Source organism: Ranitomeya imitator, chromosome 2 (assembly GCF_032444005.1).
Source record: "Ranitomeya imitator isolate aRanImi1 chromosome 2, aRanImi1.pri, whole genome shotgun sequence".
In the NCBI taxonomy this organism is placed as follows: Eukaryota; Metazoa; Chordata; class Amphibia; order Anura; family Dendrobatidae; genus Ranitomeya; species Ranitomeya imitator.
The window spans coordinates 833,983,496-834,003,798 of NC_091283.1; the positions used below are offsets into that span (position 1 = coordinate 833,983,496).

The following is a 20,303-nucleotide window of genomic DNA, read 5'->3' on the forward strand; positions in this document are numbered from 1 at the left end:
TCCTGTACCAGTTGTGACTTGTATTTTTCAAGATTATTGTACTTGTTTTATTATGTATACCCCTCCTCACATGTAAAGCGCCATGGAATAAATGGCGCTATAATAATAAATAATAATAATAATAACTACTATAATACTGCCCCTATGTACAAGAATATAACTACTATAATACTGCCCCTAAGTACAAGAATATAACTACTATAATACTGCCCCTAAGTACAAGAATATAACTACTATAATACTGCTCCTATGTACAAGAATATAACTACTATAATACTGCCCCTATGTACAAGAATATAACTACTATAATACTGCCCCTATGTACAAGAATATAACTACTATTATACTGCCCCTAAGTACAAGAATATAACTACTATAATACTGCCCCTATGTAGAAGAATATAACTACTATAATACTGCGCCTATGTACAAGAATATACTATAATACTGCCCCTAGGTACAAGAATATAACTACTATAATACTGCCCCCTATGTACAAGAATATAACTACTATAATACTGCCCCCTATGTACAAGAATATAACTACTATAATACTGCCCCTAAGTACAAGAATATAACTACTATAATACTGCCCCTATGTACAAGAATATAACTACTATAATACTGCCCCTAAGTACAAGACTATAACTACTATAATACTGCCCCTAAGTACAAGAATATAACTACTATAATACTGCTCCTATGTACAAGAATATAACTACTATAATACTGTTCTTATGTACAGTAATATAACTGTGATATTACTTTGCAGGATGCAGAATATAGCATTGCTATTGTCCTCTTCCTCCGGGCAGTTTGCAGTGACTGTTTTCCTTCTTCCTTGTACTTATGTGACTGATTCCTGATTTACAAGGGTGAGTTTGCAGCTGGAAGGTTCAGGGATATCACACTAAGGACGGTGATTGATTTGTCTCTGATTTACCTGCGTTCATGCAGAGTGGGGATGATAGATTATGTCTGTGTATACTGTATGTCCCCAGTGGCTCGTGCATTGCTCTCAGTATTAGTATGGCACATTGTGCATCGCAGGGCGGTGTTCTGTATGGTTGGGTGTGTTTGCTTTTTCCTTAAATTACCAGATCTACATAATGTTCCTGTGGAAAAGAACTACAGGTCCTCATCTAGAAACATGTTGTTGCCGTTCTGAGTTTTTTCTGAACATATTTCTTACACTTCATGTATGAGTTATATATTGTGCTGCAATCGCAGTTTTCCATAGAAGGAAATGTCTTTAAAGTTTTATTTAATGCCTTGTGGCGATTAGAAGAGCTTGTAGGAAGTTATTTAGGAAGTACAGTGGGTACGGAAAGTATTCAGACCCCTTTACATTTTTCACTCTTTGTTTCATTGCTGCCATTTGGTAAATTCAAAAAATGTCATTTTTTTTCTTATTAATGTTCACTCTGCACCCCATCTTGACTGAAAAAAAAAACCAGAAATGTAGAAATTATTGCAAATTTATTAAAAAAAAGAAAAACTGAAATATCACATGGTCATAAGTCTTCAGACCCTTTGCTCAGACACTCATAAGTCCCATGCTGTCCATTTCCTTGTGATCCTCCTTGAGATGGTTCCACTCCTTCATTGGAGTCCTGCTGTGTGTAATTAAACTGATAGGACTTGATTTATAAGGTGCACACCTGTCTATATAAGACCTCACAGCTCACAGTGCATGTCAGACCAAATGAGGATCATGAGGTCAAAGGAGCTGGCCAAGGAGCTCAGAGACAGAATTGTGGCAAGGCACAGATCTGGCCAAGGTTACAACAGAATTTCTGCAGTACTCAAGGTTCCTAAGGGTACCGTCACACAGTGCAATTTTGATCGCTACGACGGCACGATTCGTGACGTTCGAGCGATATAGTTACGAGATCACAGTGTCTGACACGCTCCTGTGATCAGGGACCCCGCTGAGAATCGTACGTCGTAGCAGATCGTTTGAAACTTTCTTTCGTCGTCTAGTGTCCCGCTGTGGCGGCATAATCGCATGGTGTAACATATATCGTATACGATGTGCGCATAGTAACCAACGGCTTCTACATCGCACATACGTCATGAAATTATCGCTCCAGCGTCGTAGATTGCAAAGTGTGACAGCAGTCTACGACGCTGGAGCGATATTGTTACGACGCTGGAGCGTCACGGATCGTACCGTCGTAGCGATGAAAATTGCACTGTGTGACGGTACCCTAAGAGCACAGTGGCCTCCATAATCCTTACATGGAAGAAGTTTGGGACCACCAGAAGTCTTCCTAGACCTGGCCGTCCAGCCAAACTGAGCAATCGTGGGAGAAGAGCCTTGTGAGAGAAGTAAAGAAGAACCTCAAGATCACTGTGGCTGAGCTCCAGAGATGCAGTAGGGGGAGGGAGAAAGCTCCACAAAGTCACCCATCACTGCAGCCTCCACCAGTCAGGCCTTTATGGCAGAGTGGCCCGATGGAAGCCTCTCCTCAGTGCAAGACATATGACAGCCCGCATAGAGTTTGCGAAACACACACGAACGACTCCGAGACTATGAGTAATAAGATTCTCTGGTCTGATGAGAGAAGATAGACCTTTTTAGTGATAATTCTAAGCGGTATGTGTGGGGAAAACCAGGCTCTGCTCATCACCTGCCTAATACAATCCCAACAGTGAAACATGGTGGAGGCAGCATCATGCTATGGGGGTGTTTTTCACCTGCAGGGACAAGACGACTGGTTGTCACTGAAGAAAACATGAATGTGGACAAGTACAGAGATATCCTGGATGAAAACCTCTTCCACAGTGCTCTGGACCTCAGACTTGGCCGAAGGTTCACCTTCCAACAAGACAATGACCCTAAGCACACAGCTAAAATAACAAAGGAGCAGCATCAGAACAACTCTGTGACCATTCCTGACCGGCCCAGCCAGAGCCCTGACCTAAACCCAATGGAGCATCTCTGGAGAGACCTGAAAATGGCGTCCACCAACGTTCACCATCCAACCTGACGGAACTGGAGAAGATCTGCAATGAAGAATGGCCGAGGATCCCCAAATCCAGGGGTGAAACACTTGTGGCATCATTCCCAAGAAGACTCATGGCTGCACTAGCTCAAAAGGGGCTTCTACCCAATACTGAGCAAAGGGGCTGAAGACTTATGACCATGTGATATTTCCCTTTATCTTTTTTAATAAATTTGCAAAACTTTCTACATTTCTGTTTTTTTTTTCAGACAAGATGGGGTGCAGAGTACATTAATTATAGAAAATGAACTTTTCTGAATTTGCCAAATGGCTGCAATGAAACAAAGAGTGAGAAATGTAAAGGGGTCTGAATACTTTCCGCACCCACTGTATCTGTCACCAGTGATAAGAATTAGATTTTTATGGTGTTTCTTCATTATTATTTTTTTTTTAGCTTTTGAATGTGAATTGTTTCCTTGCAGTCATCGTAAGTGAAGTTCTTGAATTTGAGTAGGAAGTGAATTCTAAAATGTTTTAGAAAGTTGCAAAAGTTTAAGTATCAAGCAAGGTTAGAGAAGTCCTTTCATCCAGTCTTGGTTTTTCCCTTCTGGCTCCGTTTCAGAGATGCATTATTTCTTCGACCTTTTATCTTTAGCCCTGTATCTTATTTCTGGCCCTGCGCACCCTCCCACCAGCCGGCATTGCACAGTATGGGAGGAGGCATCGCCTGGTTACCTGGAGGTTGTATCAGGTGCTATACTCTGGTCGCTGCCGTATTTCCCATTCCCGCTGCACCTTGCACCGTGAAGCCTCTCTCCCGCACCTTGCACCGTCCCTTCCTATACGCCTGGGGCCTCTGGGCCTTTTATGTTGCAAGTTGACGTTGCTGTGAGTGTTGTGCAGCTGAGCTTACACAATGTGTCTGAGGTGAACAGCTCGAAAATGAGAAGTAGAAGCTTTAGAGAACACAAGCTTCCTGTTTGATAGAGCGAGAGAGGGATTAAACGGCAGAAAAGAAAACTTCTTGGTGAGAGGACGTCGAGTGGGGGCAATGATGTCAAGAGCAGAGATGCAGTGACACAGGTCTGCCCCGGGACCGCCGTCACAGAAAGGGCTTTCCAGAAGTTGTGTCAGTCAGGCGAATGTAAGTAAACGTTGGCTGCGGAGAAAAGCAAAAGACGGAGAGAGAAAGGGGAAGAACCCCGGCGACAAGTCACCGCACGGGAGGACCCCCAACCCCGGCGACAAGTCACCGCACCGCACGGGAGGACCCCCAAACCCGGCGACAAGTCACTGCACCGCTCGAAAGGACCCCTAAACCCCGGCGACAAGTCACCACACCGCACGGGAGGACCCCCAAACCCCGGCGACAAGTCACCGCACCGCACGGGAGGACCCCCAAACCTCAGCAACAAGTCACCGCACCGCTCGTGAGGACCCCCAAACCTCGGCGACAAGTCAACGCACCGCTCGTGAGGACCCCCAAACAAAGGTTCAGAGATGGTCAGGTAAGGAAAACGTAGATAGTATCTGACATTACAACCTCTCTGTCTCTGCCGGTATCACTTTCTCTCATTTTTTACTTTATGGTCTTTTTATCTCTCTTTCCTTTGTCCCAGACTCCTTCCTTTCCTTCTGTCTCCCTTAACTTTTTCTCTGTCCCTCAGCTTATTTCTCCTGACTTTTTCTGGCTCCTCTTTTATTTTCTACCTCAATTATTATCTTTTTTCTTTCTCTCCTACCCTTTCTCTATTTCTCCGTTGCCTGTTTCTCTCTTTCCCCCTTGCTGTCTATCTCTGTCCCTCCTGCCATTTCTCTCTGTCCGCCATGCCGTTTCTCTGTGTCCATTACCTTTTCTCTGCCTTCCTTGCCTTTTCACTGTCTCTCTTGCCATTTCTCTCTCTCCCTTTCCGTTTTTCTGTCTGCCTTGCTGCTTATCTCTGTCCACTTTCCCTTTTCTCTCTGTCCCCCTTCCCTTTTCTTTCTATCCCCCTTCCCTTTCTATCCCCCTTCCCTCTCTGTTCCCCTTGCCTTTACTCTCTGTCCCCCTTGCTGTTTCTCTCTGTCCCCCTTGCTGTTTCTCTCTGTCCCCCTTGCTGTTTCTCTCTGTCCCCCTTGCTGTTTCTCTCTGTCCCCCTTGCCGTTTCTCTCTGTCCCCCTTGCTGTTTCTCTCTGTCCCCCTTGCCGTTTCTCTCTGTCCCCCTTGCCGTTTCTCTCTGTCCCCCTTGCCGTTTCTCTCTGTCCCCCTTGCCGTTTCTCTCTGTCCCCCTTGCCGTTTCTCTCTGTCCCCCTTGCTGTTTCTCTCTGTCCCCCTTGCTGTTTCTCTCTGTCCCCCTTGCCTTTTCTCTATGTCTCCCTTGCCATTTATCTCTGTTTCTCTTGCTGTTTTTCTTTGTTTCCCTTTCTGCTTATCTCTGTCTTCCTTGGCTTTTCTCTCTGTCTCCCTTGCCTTTTCTCTCTCCCTTGCCTTTTCTATCTGTCTCCCTTGCTGTTTATCTCTGTCTCCCTTTCCATTTTTCTCTGTCTCCCTTGCTGCTTATCTCTGTCTTCTTTGCCTTTTCTCTCTGTCTTCCTTGCCTTTTCTCTCTGTCTCCCTTGCCTTTTCTCTCTGTCTCCCTGGCTGTTTATCCCTGTCTTCCTTGCCCTTTCTCTCTGTCTCCCTTGCCTTTTCTCTCTGTCTTCCTTGCCTTTTCTCTCTGTCTTCCTTGCCTTTTCTCTCTGTCTCCCTTGCCTTTTCTCTCTGTCTCCCTTGCAGTTTATCTCTGTCTTCCTTGCCTTTTCTCTCTGTCTCCCTTGCTGTTTATCTCTGTCTTCCTTGCCTTTTCTCTTTGTCTCCATTGCCTTTTCTCTCTGTCTTCCTTACCTTTTCTCTCTGTCTCCTTGCCTTTTCTCTCTGTCTCCTTGCCTTTTCTCTCTGTCTCCTTGCCTTTTCTCTCTGTCTTCCTTGCCTTTTCTCTCTGTCTCCTTGCCTTTCCTCCCTGTCTCCTTTGCCTTTTTTCTCTGTCTTCCTTGCTATTTATCTCTGTCTTCCTTGCCTTTTCTCTCTGTCTCCTTGCCTTTTCTCTCTGTCTCCTTGCCTTTTCTCTCTGTGTCCTTTGCCTTTTTCTCTGTCTTCCTTGCTATTTCTCTCTGCCTTCCTTGCCTTTTCTCTGTCTTCTCTGTCTCCCTTGCCTTTTCTCTCTTTCTTCCTTCCTTGCCTTTTCTCTCTGCCTTCCTTGCTTTTTCACTCTTTTCCCATTTTTTCTCAGTTTTCCCAGACTTTTTCTTCCAGTTCTTCCACAATTTCCAAAACATCCATGAGGTACGAATTTATTAAATATGGCCCTCAAGTTCTTACTCAGAACATGATGGCCCTTTTTCACTGCCTGCGAGATGACACTTACAAATCTTTTTTCATTGATTGCTCCTGGAGACTTGTCATTAACTTTTGGCTCATGTTCTGCTGGTCTTCCATTGGTTCCGCTTCTTCTGGTCTTCACCTATCACAACTGGTCCTCATTTGTTGCCTTGATCCTTGTCCCATCTGGTCTATCTCCTCCATATATTTTACAACTGCTCCTCTTTGTGATCTCGGAAGCTTCTTTCTGAAGCTTTGATTTCTAGTTTTTCCGTGTTGCAACCTGTATTAAATACAGTAAAAATGATTTTTGCAAAGTTATCACACTTTGCAAGAAAGTCCAAAGTGTGACTGTAAGGGTATGTGCACACGATGCGGATTTAGTGCGGATCTGCAGCAGATTTTTCCGTGCAGAAACGCTGCAGATCCGCACTGTGATTTACAGTACAATGTAAATCAATGGGTAAAAAAAGTAAAAAAAAAAAAGCTGTGCAGATGGTGCGGAAAAATCAGTGCAGAAATGCTGCGGATTTAAAAGAAGTGCACGTCCCTTCTTTTGTGTGGATCTGCAGCGTTTCTGCACCCTTCCATAATAGAAATCCGCAGTGGGAAAAACTGCAGAACATTCGCCCAAAATCCGCATAAAAAACGCAGCAAATCTGCAACTGCGGATTCTGCCAGGAGATGCGGATTTTGTGCAGAAAATTCTGCAGCCCATTCCCTATGTGTGCACATAGCCTCATGGTTTCATAGCCTTGGGCCATAACTTTTTTTTGGTTCCTTATACCCCCTGCTCAACTGTAACAAAGTCTACAAAGTTATCTAGCTACGTTTGATATAAAATGAAGTCCTGGATCGCCCCATCTCGCGCCATATTAATATTCCTTAATAAAGCAGGTACCAGTCGCCAACTTTCCTGACCTTTCAAAGGGATGATGACTCTTCCTGACTCTGCGCTGACATGTGCCGCCGCTGCAAAAGCCACTAAAGTGCAGTGTGGTCCTCGCACAGCTACAAACCTATATCATAGCTCTAAAAAGTTTCCTGGTCACAGCACTCTGCTCTTTAGGATTAATGTCATCCGAACCAACTGATTTCCGTGAGATCGGGCGACCCTGATTATCTAATGTGGACGGCGTCCTCCCATCTCCCAAATAATGGGTCTAAAATGAATCCGATATTTTAAATCTGCGCCCAATTCTTTTGATCGCAGTTGATACAAAAGAAGGTAAAACCTTTCCCTGAACTGAATAAATCCGGTACTTGTGGGGTGAAAACATCTTCCATCTTGACCCGGCATCATGATTTACCGTCCGGTTCGTTTTCGCTCCTGGTGACCCTATAACCATTGCTTCTTCTGCTTAGATCTTCAACCTTCTCCATGACTTCTGAAATTCTCTCCATCCTTCTTGCTGCTGGTCATCATCTTCCCCTTTAGAGGGGTTGTTTATTTTTTTATTTCTTCAACGCATTTATTTTGTCTAAACTAAATCATTTTTATATACGGGTTGAATTAAAAAAATGTTGCACAATTTACCTGCAGAATGAGTTAACTCAGGTTCCATCAGCGAGCTCATTCTGACTGTCTCTTTTATCTGTCTTTTTCTCGACTCAGTTTAGCTTGTTCACGTTTTTTTTTTCTCATTTTTACTTTGTTACATTCCATAACATTTTATTTTTTAGCGTCATAGCCGTGTGAGGGCTTATTATTTCCGGGATTAGTTGTATTTATCAGTGGCACCCTATTTGGGGCATACACAACCTCATGCCTAAATCTTCTTGTAAGAAAAATAGAAAACAAAAACAGCAATTTGGTTGTTTGTTTACATTTTAAAGTTCATGATTTCAGTTACCGAACATGTAATTATTTATATTTTATTACTTTTATACAATAAATATTTTGAAAAAAAAAATAAAATGTTTGTTTTTCCTTATTCTGAGAGTCACAAGTTTAATATTTTATATATTTTGCATGACAAGATGTCATTTTCATCAGCACCATTTTTTGGTATATATGGTTACTTGATCAATTTTAATTTTTTTTTTGGTAGGGAGGATAAACAAAAAAAAAATGCAATTCTGACTTTTTTTTTTCAGTTTTCCATGTGAGATCAATATTGATATAGTTTTATAATACGGGTCGATTCGATTACCAAAGTCCCATTATTTTGGCTAAAAAAAAAAAATCCCTTTATTTGCATAACAGTTAGTTTTTCTATCTGTATCACTTTTTTGTCGTTCTTCGGGGTCCGTACAACTTTTTTAATTATTTCATTTTGCAAAAAGAAAGGAATATGGTAGTTCTGGATTCGTTTTTTTTTTCTAGTTTTTCTTTTAACTGTGTGGAGTGACTATTGAAATACTTTTATTCTGCTGGTTGTTAGAAATGAGTGATACCCGATATGTATCTTTTTTTGGGTGCTAGTTTTATTATGTGATTAAATGCCTTTTTATTCTAAAAAAAAAAAAATATTTTTTTTCCATATTTTTTTCCCATTAATTTTAAACTTTTTTAATTAAATATTTTTTTCTATTAGTCCCCCAGGGGATAATGGATATGTGTCTTATTTTGGGGAGTGCTAGTTTTTTTTTTTTATGTGATTAAATGCCTTTTTATTCTGAAAAAAAAAGATTTTTTTCCCATTAATTTTAAAATACACATTTTAAAATAATATTTTAAAATACCGTATTTGTATTAGTCCCCAAGGGGATACCGGCTATGTGTCTTTTTTTGAGGGTGCTGGTTTTTTTTATGTGATTAAATACCTTTTTATTCTGAGTTTTTTTCCCCATTTATTTTAAACATTTTAATATAATATTCCTATATATTTTTATATTCTTTTTAGTCCCCCAGCCTTTTTTTTTCATGTTTGATAACATTTATTTGTATTTATATTAGGAGAATTATATTTTAGGTATTATTTCCTTTTATTGTTCTGCATTGTAATATTTCTATATACTCTTTGGCTACTTTCACACATCAGGTTTTCGCTGTCAGGCTCAATCCGGCTAGATAAAAAAAAAAAAACGGATCCGGCAAATGTTGCTGCCGGATCCGTTTTTTTTCCCCATAGACTTTGCTTTTTGTCCGATTTTCGCCAGATCTGGCTAATGTGCCGTTTCCTGTTTCTGGAAAAACGTCCGTAGCAACGTTTTTTGTCTCCGGCGAAAAAGCCGGAAGCGCCGGATCCAGCGCTTCCGGCTGTTTGCTAGAATGGAAGTCGGAAGGTGCCGGATCCGGAAAATGACGGATTCCGGTGCCGGATTCCTTTTTTTGTAAACTGAGCATGCTCCAATTTTTTTTTATCCAATTACAGTGGGGCAAAAAAGTATTTAGTCAGTCAGCAATAGTGCAAGTTCCACCACTTAAAAAGATGAGAGGCGTCTGTAATTTACATCATAGGTAGACCTCAACTATGGGAGACAAACTGAGAAAAAAAAATCCAGAAAATCACATTGTCTGTTTTTTTAACATTTTATTTGCATATTATGGTGGAAAATAAGTATTTGGTCAGAAACAAAATTTCATCTCAATACTTTGTAATATATCCTTTGTTGGCAATGACAGAGGTCAAACGTTTTCTGTAAGTCTTCACAAGGTTGCCACACACTGTTGTTGGTATGTTGGCCCATTCCTCCATGCAGATCTCCTCTAGAGCAGTGATGTTTTTGGCTTTTCGCTTGGCAACACGGACTTTCAACTCCCTCCAAAGGTTTTCTATAGGGTTGAGATCTGGAGACTGGCTAGGCCACTCCAGGACCTTGAAATGCTTCTTACGAAGCCACTCCTTCATTGCCCTGGCGGTGTGCTTTGGATCATTGTCATGTTGAAAGACCCAGCCACGTTTCATCTTCAATGCCCTTGCTGATGGAAGGAGGTTTGCACTCAAAATCTCACGATACATGGCCCCATTCATTCTTTCATGTACCCGGATCAGTCGTCCTGGCTCCTTTGCAGAGAAACAGCCCCAAAGCATGATGTTTCCACCACCATGCTTTACAGTAGGTATGGTGTTTGATGGATGCAACTCAGTATTCTTTTTCCTCCAAACACGACAAGTTGTGTTTCTACCAAACAGTTCCAGTTTGGTTTCATCAGACCATAGGACATTCTCCCAAAACTCCTCTGGATCATCCAAATGCTCTCTAGCAAACTTCAGACGGGCCCGGACATGTACTGGCTTAAGCAGTGGGACACGTCTGGCACTGCAGGATCTGAGTCCATGGTGGCGTAGTGTGTTACTTATGGTAGGCCTTGTTACATTGGTCCCAGCTCTCTGCAGTTCATTCACTAGGTCCCCCCGCGTGGTTCTGGGATTTTTGCTCACCGTTCTTGTGATCATTCTGACCCCACGGGGTGGGATTTTGCGTGGAGCCCCAGATCGAGGGAGATTATCAGTGGTCTTGTATGTCTTCCATTTTCTAATTATTGCTCCCACTGTTGATTTCTTCACTCCAAGCTGGTTGGCTATTGCAGATTCAGTCTTCCCAGCCTGGTGCAGGGCTACAATTTTGTTTCTGGTGTCCTTTGACAGCTCTTTGGTCTTCACCATAGTGGAGTTTGGAGTCAGACTGTTTGAGGGTGTGCACAGGTGTCTTTTTATACTGATAACAAGTTTAAACAGGTGCCATTACTACAGGTAATAAGTGGAGGAAAGAGGAGACTCTTAAAGAAGAAGTTACAGGTCTGTGAGAGCCAGAAATCTTGATTGTTTGTTTCTGACCAAATACTTATTTTCCACCATAATATGCAAATAAAATGATAAAAAAACAGACAATGTGATTTTCCGGATTTTTTTTTCTCAGTTTGTCTCCCATAGTTGAGGTCTACCTATGATGTAAATTACAGACGCCTCTCATCTTTTTAAGTGGTGGAACTTGCACTATTGCTGACTGACTAAATACTTTTTTGCCCCACTGTATATGGATGTGCTAGCCGCATGCGTCGAAAAAATGGATCCATCGCATCAGTTTTTCACAATCTGCGCCGGATCCGTTTTTTCCAACATTCGCCGGATTGTGCCTGATGCAAAAACCTGATGTGTGAAAGAAGTTGTCGATATTTTTACAAAAAAATTTGGGAAAAAATGTTGCGTGAAATTGAAAAATAAAGGAAGAATATTTATTTGTGAGAAGTGAGAAAGTTCTTTTGTTAGAAAGATTCATGAAAAATAGCTTTATTTTTGTACTTTAGAAACTTCTCCAAAGCAATGCAGAGAATAACTGTACCTACACATAGTGTGTGAGTCATGTTTAAAGGGGCAGTCACAGGATAGCCGTAAGTATCTGATAGATGCACAATTGCTCGGCTGTTTCTGTAACTTCAATAAAAAAGAAAGGGAAAAAAAACAAATGCACAAATTACAATTTGGAGCCCTGACATTTTTTATATCTATTGCTTGGAAAAATGTAGCTGGAATCAATCTATCTATCTATCTATCTATCTATCTATCTATCTATCTATCTATCTATCTATCTATCTATCTATCTATCTATCTATCTCTGGGAGAGACACACAAAGCTCACATCCTGCCTGTATTACTGGGAGTGTGCTGACTTATTTATTTGACTTTATACGAGTTGGTGACTCTAGGTTCAGCACCTGTTCACATTTATTCTATGTTTGGATTTGACGGTCAGTTTTTTGAAATTTATATTACTGGGAGAGACACTTAGAGCTCACATCCAGCCTATATTACTGGGAGAGACACTCAGAGCTCACATCCAGCCTATATTACTGGGAGAGACACGCAGACCTCACATCCAGCCTATATTACTGGGGGAGACATACAGAGCTCACATCCAGCCTATATTACTGGGAGACACACAGAGCTCACATCCAGCCTATATTACTGGGAGAGACACACAGACCTCACATCCAGCCTATATTACTGGGAGAGACACACAGAGCTCACATCCAGCCTATATTACTGGGAGAGACACACAGACCTCACATCCAGCCTATATTACTGGGAGAGACACACAGACCTCACATCCAGCCTATATTACTGGGAGAGACACACAGACCTCCCATCCAGCCTATATTACTGGGAGAGACACACAGACCTCACATCCAGCCTATATTAGTGGAGAGACACACAGATCTCACATCCAGCCTATATTACTAAGAGAGACACACAGACCTCACATCCAGCCTATATTACTGGGAGATACACACAGACCTCACATTCAGCCTATATTACTGGGAGACACCCACAGAGCTCACATCCAGCCTATATTACTGGGAGAGACACACAGACCTCACATCCAGCCTATATTAATGGGAGAGACACACAGAGCTCACATCCAGCGTATATTACTGGGAGAGACACACAAACCTCACATCCAGCCTATATTACTGGCAGAGACACACAGACCTCACATCCAGCCTATATTACTGGAGAGACACACAGATCTCACATCCAGCCTATATTACTGGGAGACACACACAGACCTCACATCCAGCCCATATTACTGGGAGAGACACACAGACCTCACATCCAGCCTATATTACTGAGAGAGACACACATAGCTCACATCCAGCCTATATTACTGAGAGAGACACACAGACCTCACATCCAGCCTATATTACTGGGATAGACACACAGACTTCACATTCAGCCTATATTACTGGGAGAGACACGCAGACCTCACATCCAGCCTATATTACTGGGAGAGACACGCAGACCTCACATCCAGCCTATATTACTGGGAGAGACACACAGAGCTCACATCCAGCCTATATTACTGGGAGACACACAGAGCTCACATCCAGCCTATATTACTGGGAGAGACACAGATCTCACATCCAGCCTATATTACTGGGAGAGACACACAGACCTCACATCCAGCCTATATTACTGGGAGAGACACACAGACCTCACATCCAGCCTATATTACTGGGAGAGACACACAGACCTCACATCCAGCCTATATTACTGGGAGAGACACACAGACCTCACATCCAGCCTATATTACTGGGAGAGACACACAGACCTCACATCCAGCCTATATTACTGGGAGAGACACACAGACCTCACATCCAGCCTATATTAGTGGAGAGACACACAGATCTCACATCCAGCCTATATTACTAAGAGAGACACACAGACCTCACATCCAGCCTATATTACTGGGAGATACACACAGACCTCACATTCAGCCTATATTACTGGGAGACACACACAGACCTCACATCCAGCCTATATTACTGGGAGAGACACACAGACCTCACATCCAACCTATATTACTGGGTGACACACACAGAGCTCACATCCAGCCTATATTACTGGGAGAGACACACAGACCTCACATCCAGCCTATATTAATGGGAGAGACACACAGAGCTCACATCCAGCCTATATTACAGGGAGACACACACAGACCTCACATCCAGCCCATATTACTGGCAGAGACACACAGGCCTCACATCCAGCCTATATTACTGGGAGAGACACACAGACCTCACATCCAGCCTATATTACTGAGAGAGACACACAGACCTCACATCCAGCCTATATTACTGGGAGAGACACACAGACCTCACATCCAGCCTATATTACTGGGAGAGACACACAGACCTCACATCCAGCCTATATTACTGAGAGAGACACACATAGCTCACATCCAGCCTATATTACTGAGAGAGACACACAGACCTCACATCCAGCCTATATTACTGGGATAGACACACAGACTTCACATCCAGCCTATATTACTGGGAGAGACACACAAACCTCACATCCAGCCTATATTACTGAGAGACGCACAGACCTCACATCCAGCCTACATTACTGAGAGAGACACACATACCTCACATCCAGCCTATATTACTGGGAGAGACACACAGACCTCACATCCAACCTATATTACTGGGAGAGGCACACAGAGCTCACATCCAGCCTATATTACTGGGAGAGACACACAGACCTCATATCAGCCTATATTACTGGGAGAGACACACAGACCTCACATCCAACCTATATTACTGAGAGAGACACAGATCTCATATCCAGCCTATATTACTGGGAGAGACACACAGACCTCACATCCAACCTATATTACTGGGAGAGACACACATACCTCACATCCAGCCTATATTACTGGGAGAGACACACAGACCTCACATCCAACCTATATTACTGAGAGAGACACACAGATCTCATATCCAGCCTATATTACTGGGAGAGACACACAGACCTCACATCCAACCTATGTTACTGAGACACACAGACCTCATATCAGCCTATATTACTGGGAGAGACACACATACCTCACATCCAGCCTATATTACTGGGAGAGACACACAGAGCTCACATCCAGCCTATATTACAGGGAGAGACACACAGACCTCATATCAGCCTATATTACTAGGAGAGACACACAGAGCTCACATCCAGCCTATATTACTGGGAGATACACACATACCTCACATCCAGCCTATATTACTGGGAGAGACACACAGACCTCACATCCAACCTATATTACTGAGAGAGACACACAGATCTCATATCCAGCCTATATTACTGGGAGAGACACACAGACCTCACATCCAACCTATATTACTGGGAGAGACACACATACCTCACATCCAGCCTATATTACTGGGAGAGACACACAGACCTCACATCCAGCCTATATTACTGAGAGAGACACACAGATCTCATATCCAGCCTATATTACTGGGAGAGACACACAGACCTCACATCCAACCTATATTACTGAGAGAGACACACAGACCTCATATCAGCCTATATTACTGGGAGAGACACACATACCTCACATCCAGCCTATATTACTGGGCGAGACACACAGAGCTCACATCCAGCCTATATTACAGGGAGAGACACACAGACCTCATATCAGCCTATATTACTAAGAGAGACACACAGAGCTCACATCCAGCCTATATTACTGGGAGAGACACACAGAGCTCACATCCAGCATATATTACTGGGAGAGACACACAGACCTCACATCCAGCCTATATTACTGGGAGAGACAAACAGACCTCACATCCAGCCTATATTACTGAGAGAGACATTCCCATAAGAGGAAAATCTGAATATGTGTGCTTTAACTATTGTCCTATGATGGATTTGAGCCTATGGATAAATTGAATGATGATCTCCTCATCTCCTTTCATTTCCAGGTGGTTTCATAGAGATATAACCGGGTTAGAGGCTGAGGCCCGTCTGAAAGCGAGAGGAGTCCATGGCAGTTTTCTTGTGCGTCCGAGCAGGAAGAGGCCTGAAGACTTTTCATTATCAGTCAGGTCAGACCACCATGATCACATTGATTGTTGTGAGAGCATGTTGGGGGATTCCAGGCTGTGGGCAGTGGCTTAGCCTAGTTTTGGGTTTAGATTTTTGCTATTAGGAAAAGATAAGGAAAAAAACATTTACATTCTGTTTACAGGCCACAAATGTGTATTGTGGATCCATAATGTAACATTTGCCGAAAATCCAAACTGCTTGTGTAGCTCCTTCCTGACGCTAGCTGTCAGAGCATTCATCATACATAATTACCAACATAGGTTGAAGGAAAGGGCATGTTTAAAGAGGACCGGTCACCAGGTCAAAAGTAGCCAATTTGGGCTCTTATTTTGTTCCCTCTGCTCTCCTGGTTCAGTCTTTTTTAGGGCTAACTTTTATGAAATTTCAAAAGGAGGCATGGCTCACAGCATCCTCAGGGGGGTGTCTCTAGGTGGCTCACGGGATCCTCAGGGGTGTGTCTCTAGGTGGCTCACGGCATCCTCAGGGGGGTGTCTCTAGGTGGCTCACGGCATCCTCAGGGGTGTGTCTCTAGGTGGCTCACGGCATCCTCAGGGGGGTGTCTCTAGGTGGCTCACAGGATCCTCGGGGGTGTGTCTCTAGGATGCTTTGAATTATTACTCTGTAAGCCACGCCTCCTTGAAATAAACCATATGAGAGGAACAGAGGGAATAAAATAAGAGCAAAAACTGGATATTTTTGACTTGGTGACAGATATTCTTTACATGTCTATGAGGAAATCACTCAAAGGCAAAAGAATCGGGGCGCAGAGATTAGTAAAAAATTGAGGTTTTTTTTACTGTCATCTTTAATGATAATTTTCTGCTTTTTATATTTCTGCCTTTTTTTTCTCCAATTTTGCAATTCTTTCATTCTGCTTTTCCCATGGTGATGGGGCAAAGCTTCCTGCGCATAAAGAGGAAGCACCGCTTTTATATATGTCATAGACTATAGACTTCCTACTTCAGCGAAACAAACACTTTAAGGTTTGGGGTTTTTTTTAATCGTAGTACAAAGAGTTTACAACAGTGAAGTCTCATAAATATCTATGGGATGAGCTCAGCAGGGTCAGAATTCACTGTATCCCTTTATGTCAAAGCAGCACAGAGTATTTCAGAAGGAGAGTGTTGCTCATTTTTAGACGGCGGTTCTTGGTTGGTGTGAGGCCAGGGTTGCATCAGACAGGTTCAGTTTTATGATAGGAACTGACTGCACATAGTGAAATGAAGTAGGGGCCAGGTAGCTACAGACTCATAGTACAGGGAGCAGAGTCTCCCAGCAGCGCAGAGGATTTCAGACGGAGAGTGTTGCTCATTTTTAAAGAGCGGTTCTTGGTTGGGGTGAGGCCAGGGTTGCATCAGACAGGTTCAGTTTTATGATAGGAACAGACTGCACATAGTGAAATGAAGTAGGGGTCAGGTAGCTACAGACTCATAGTACAGGGAGCAGAGTCTCACAGCAGCGCAGAGGATTTCAGACGGAGAGTGTTGATCCTATAAAGTAGTATAGGGAGACAGATGACAAGAAGGACCTGACCACTGACATGACAGTACCAGTAATATGGGACTGCATAAATGGAAACAAGTGAGAAGTAAGATGTAAGGTCTCCCAGCAGCACAGAGTATTTCAGGGGATGAGACTTTCCAGGAGAATTAGCATTCATGATGCTGATACAGTCCCCACTGTCCACAGAGCACATTCAGGGGGGATATGATGGATTCTTCCCCCTTTTTTCCCCCTTAGGTTGGAGGACTCCGTCACCCACATCCGGATCCAGAACACGGGCGACTACTACGACCTGTACGGCGGGGAGCAGTTTGCTACATTAACAGAACTGGTGGATTATTACACAGGACAACACGACTGCCTGCAGGACACCGATGGCACCGTCATCCCACTGAAGTACCCCCTGAACTGCTCCGACCCCACCAACGAGCGGTGAGTACGGTACCGGCCCTGTATCCGCGACAGGTGGCGGCACAGGAGGAAACATTCTGTCCGAGGCCCAAAGGATGGGACCTCAGGTGCAGAGTCGGCATCTAATAACCTCTAATGGATTAGATACATGTCCGGGTCGGCCTCCATTGATGGCTGCCAATGGTCACGGTGGTCTCACCGGCCGGCGGGCCATCCTCAGCAGAATAAATGGGAGACGTTGTGGGAGAGATGTGGGATCAGCCGGTCTCAGTAAGCGAAGTCCAGACCTCAGGGGCAGCTGATGATGATGATGATGATTGCAGATCTCCATAGTTCTTAAGAACACGGGGCCGATAGCCCCCCATGGTGTGCGGACCCCGGCTCTTCTCCTCCCTCTCGCTGCATACAGCACTATACATGCACTGACTTCTCTCCTCAGCCTGGACCTTGGCGTACGCGGCACCTCTTTCACACTTCCGTCTTTCTTTTTCCGTCACAATCCGTCGTTTTGTGAAAAAAAACGGATTCAGCAAATGTTTCTGCTGGATCCGTTTTTTTCTCATAGACTTGTATTAGTGATGGATTGTGACGGATGGCCTTCCGTTTTATCCGTCATGCACTGGATCCATCGTAAAATTGCTGTCCGTCGGGTGGAGACAACGCACAGAGGAACGTTTTTTGTGCACGTCGGAAAATCGCTCAGCGACGGATCCTGCGCTGCCCGTCATTGTCTATAATGGAAGCCTGTGGGCGCAGGATCCGTCGCAGACTGGCAAAGGCAGGAATTCAGCGACGGATGCGTCTTTTGAAACTGAGCATGCGCGGAAGAGTTTCCAGTCAGGGACATTCTCTCTCGCTCTCTCTTTTTTTTTTTACTATTGATGATCCCTATGCAGCATCAATAGTAAAAAGATAAAATATTAAAAAAAATTAAAAAAATAAAAAATCTTGATATTCTCACCTTCCGGCGTCCCTCGCAGCATCACCGATGCTCCCGTTCCCAGTATTGCATCGCGGCATTGACCCCAGATGATGTAGTGGTCTCACGAGACCACTATGTCATCAGGTCACTTCACAAGGCATTACTGGGAACGGGAGCATCGGTAACGCTGAGCGGGACGCCGGAAGGTGAGAATATCAAGATTTTTTATTTTTTTAAATTATTTTTAACCTGAGTTGTGTTGTGTATGCGTTTTCGCAGCAGAAAACCGCTGTGAAGACGCATACACAACAGCTGCACATAGGCTCGGCGGGTCCGTCAAAAAAACGGACCCAGTGCACCCGTTTTTTACAATCTGCACAGGATCCGTCTTTTCAACATTTTGACGGATCCTGTGCATATTGTAAAAACGGAAGTGTGAAAGAAGCCTAATTACACTAATTACGGTGTGTGTAAAGATGGCTGAGGAGCCACTGCTCGCCCGTCAGAGCTCACAGACGTGTGTGACGTCTGACATCGCAGGGCGCCACATACACAGAGACAGTATCACACAGAGTGCTGAGATCCACTGACACAGTACCGCACAGAGCAGGATTAGATACACAGAGTGAGCATAACGTAGGGTGGCTTAGATACAATCACACAGGGTCATGCAACATATATTTCAGGGTTCAAACAGTATAATTAAGATTAGACTTAGATACACGGCTCAGCGGCACAGTATCACACATGATAGGCTTAGATACCGTGGCTCAGCTGCACACTATCACACATCATAAGTTTAGATACACTGGCTCAGCCGGTCAGTATCACACATGATAGCCTTAGATACACTAGCTGCATAGTATCACACATGATAGACTTAGATACACTGGCTGCACAGTATCACACATGATAGACTTAGATACACTGGCTCAGCATTAGTACCTAATCCCATCATGTGTGATATTCACTAGTGCTAGTTTATCTAACCCCTTCATGTGTGATACTGACCAGTGCCAGTGTATCTAATCCCATCATGTGTGATACAGACTACTGCTAGTTTATCTAATCCCATCATGTGTGACAGACTAGTGCTGGTGTATCTAATCCCACCATGTGTGATACAGTGCTAGTGTATCTAATCCCACTATGTGTGATACAGTGCTAGTGTATCTAATCCCACCATGTGTGATGCATATGGCTACAACCTCTGTAAGAACAATAAACCGCGTACAAATAGTGTCTATAGAATTGTGTCCAGTAGAAGCAGCGGCCGCACTGGACTGATAAACAGATAGAAATGTCCGGTGTAGAGTTCTGTGAAATTATCTGTTATCTCTCTCCTCTCTCTTCTCTGTCTCTCTCTCCTCTCTCTTCTCTGTCTCTCTCTCCTCTTTTTCTCTCCCTTCTCTCTCTCCCTTTTGTTTCTCCTCCCTATTCTCTCCTCTTTTTCCTCTCTCCTCTCTTCTCCCTCTCCTCTGTTTCTTTCCCTTCTGTCTCTCCTTTCTTCTCTCTTCTCATTCCTCAGAGGCAGTGAGTGACAGCCATTGCATTGTGTGTGCTCACACTCAGGTGCAGTCACTTTTCCTTGCAGATTTCTGTTCATCGCACACCTTCAATATTGTGACACAAGTGACATCACTATGGTGTTCACATCGTTGCTGTCCAAGAGCAACAAACAAGAAGGCAGTGATCTCCTTACAGGCGGTGACCTCCTTACAGGCGGTGATCTCCTTACAGGCGGTGACCTCCTTACAGGCGGTGATCTCCTTACAGGCGGTGAGCTCCTTACAGGCAGTGAGCTCCTTACAGGCGGTGAGCTCCTTACAGACAGTGATCTCCTTACAGGCAGTGATCTCCTTACAGGCGGTGATCTCCTTACAGGCGGTGACCTCCTTACAGGCAGT

General features: G+C 43.7%; 1 protein-coding gene across 1 annotated transcript in view; it reads left to right on the forward strand.

Annotated features, from left to right (window-relative positions):
* Positions 1–3,671: 3,671 nt before the first annotated feature.
* PTPN6 (protein tyrosine phosphatase non-receptor type 6) overlaps positions 3,672–20,303 on the forward strand; it is a 52,458-nt gene continuing 35,826 nt past the window's right edge. The window contains exons 1-3 of the mRNA XM_069754170.1: positions 3,672–4,456; positions 15,437–15,559; positions 17,301–17,495. Of these exons, the coding sequence (XP_069610271.1) occupies positions 4,449–4,456; positions 15,437–15,559; positions 17,301–17,495 (326 nt within the window). The 5' untranslated portion in view covers positions 3,672–4,448. The remainder of the gene's footprint in view (positions 4,457–15,436; positions 15,560–17,300; positions 17,496–20,303) is intronic.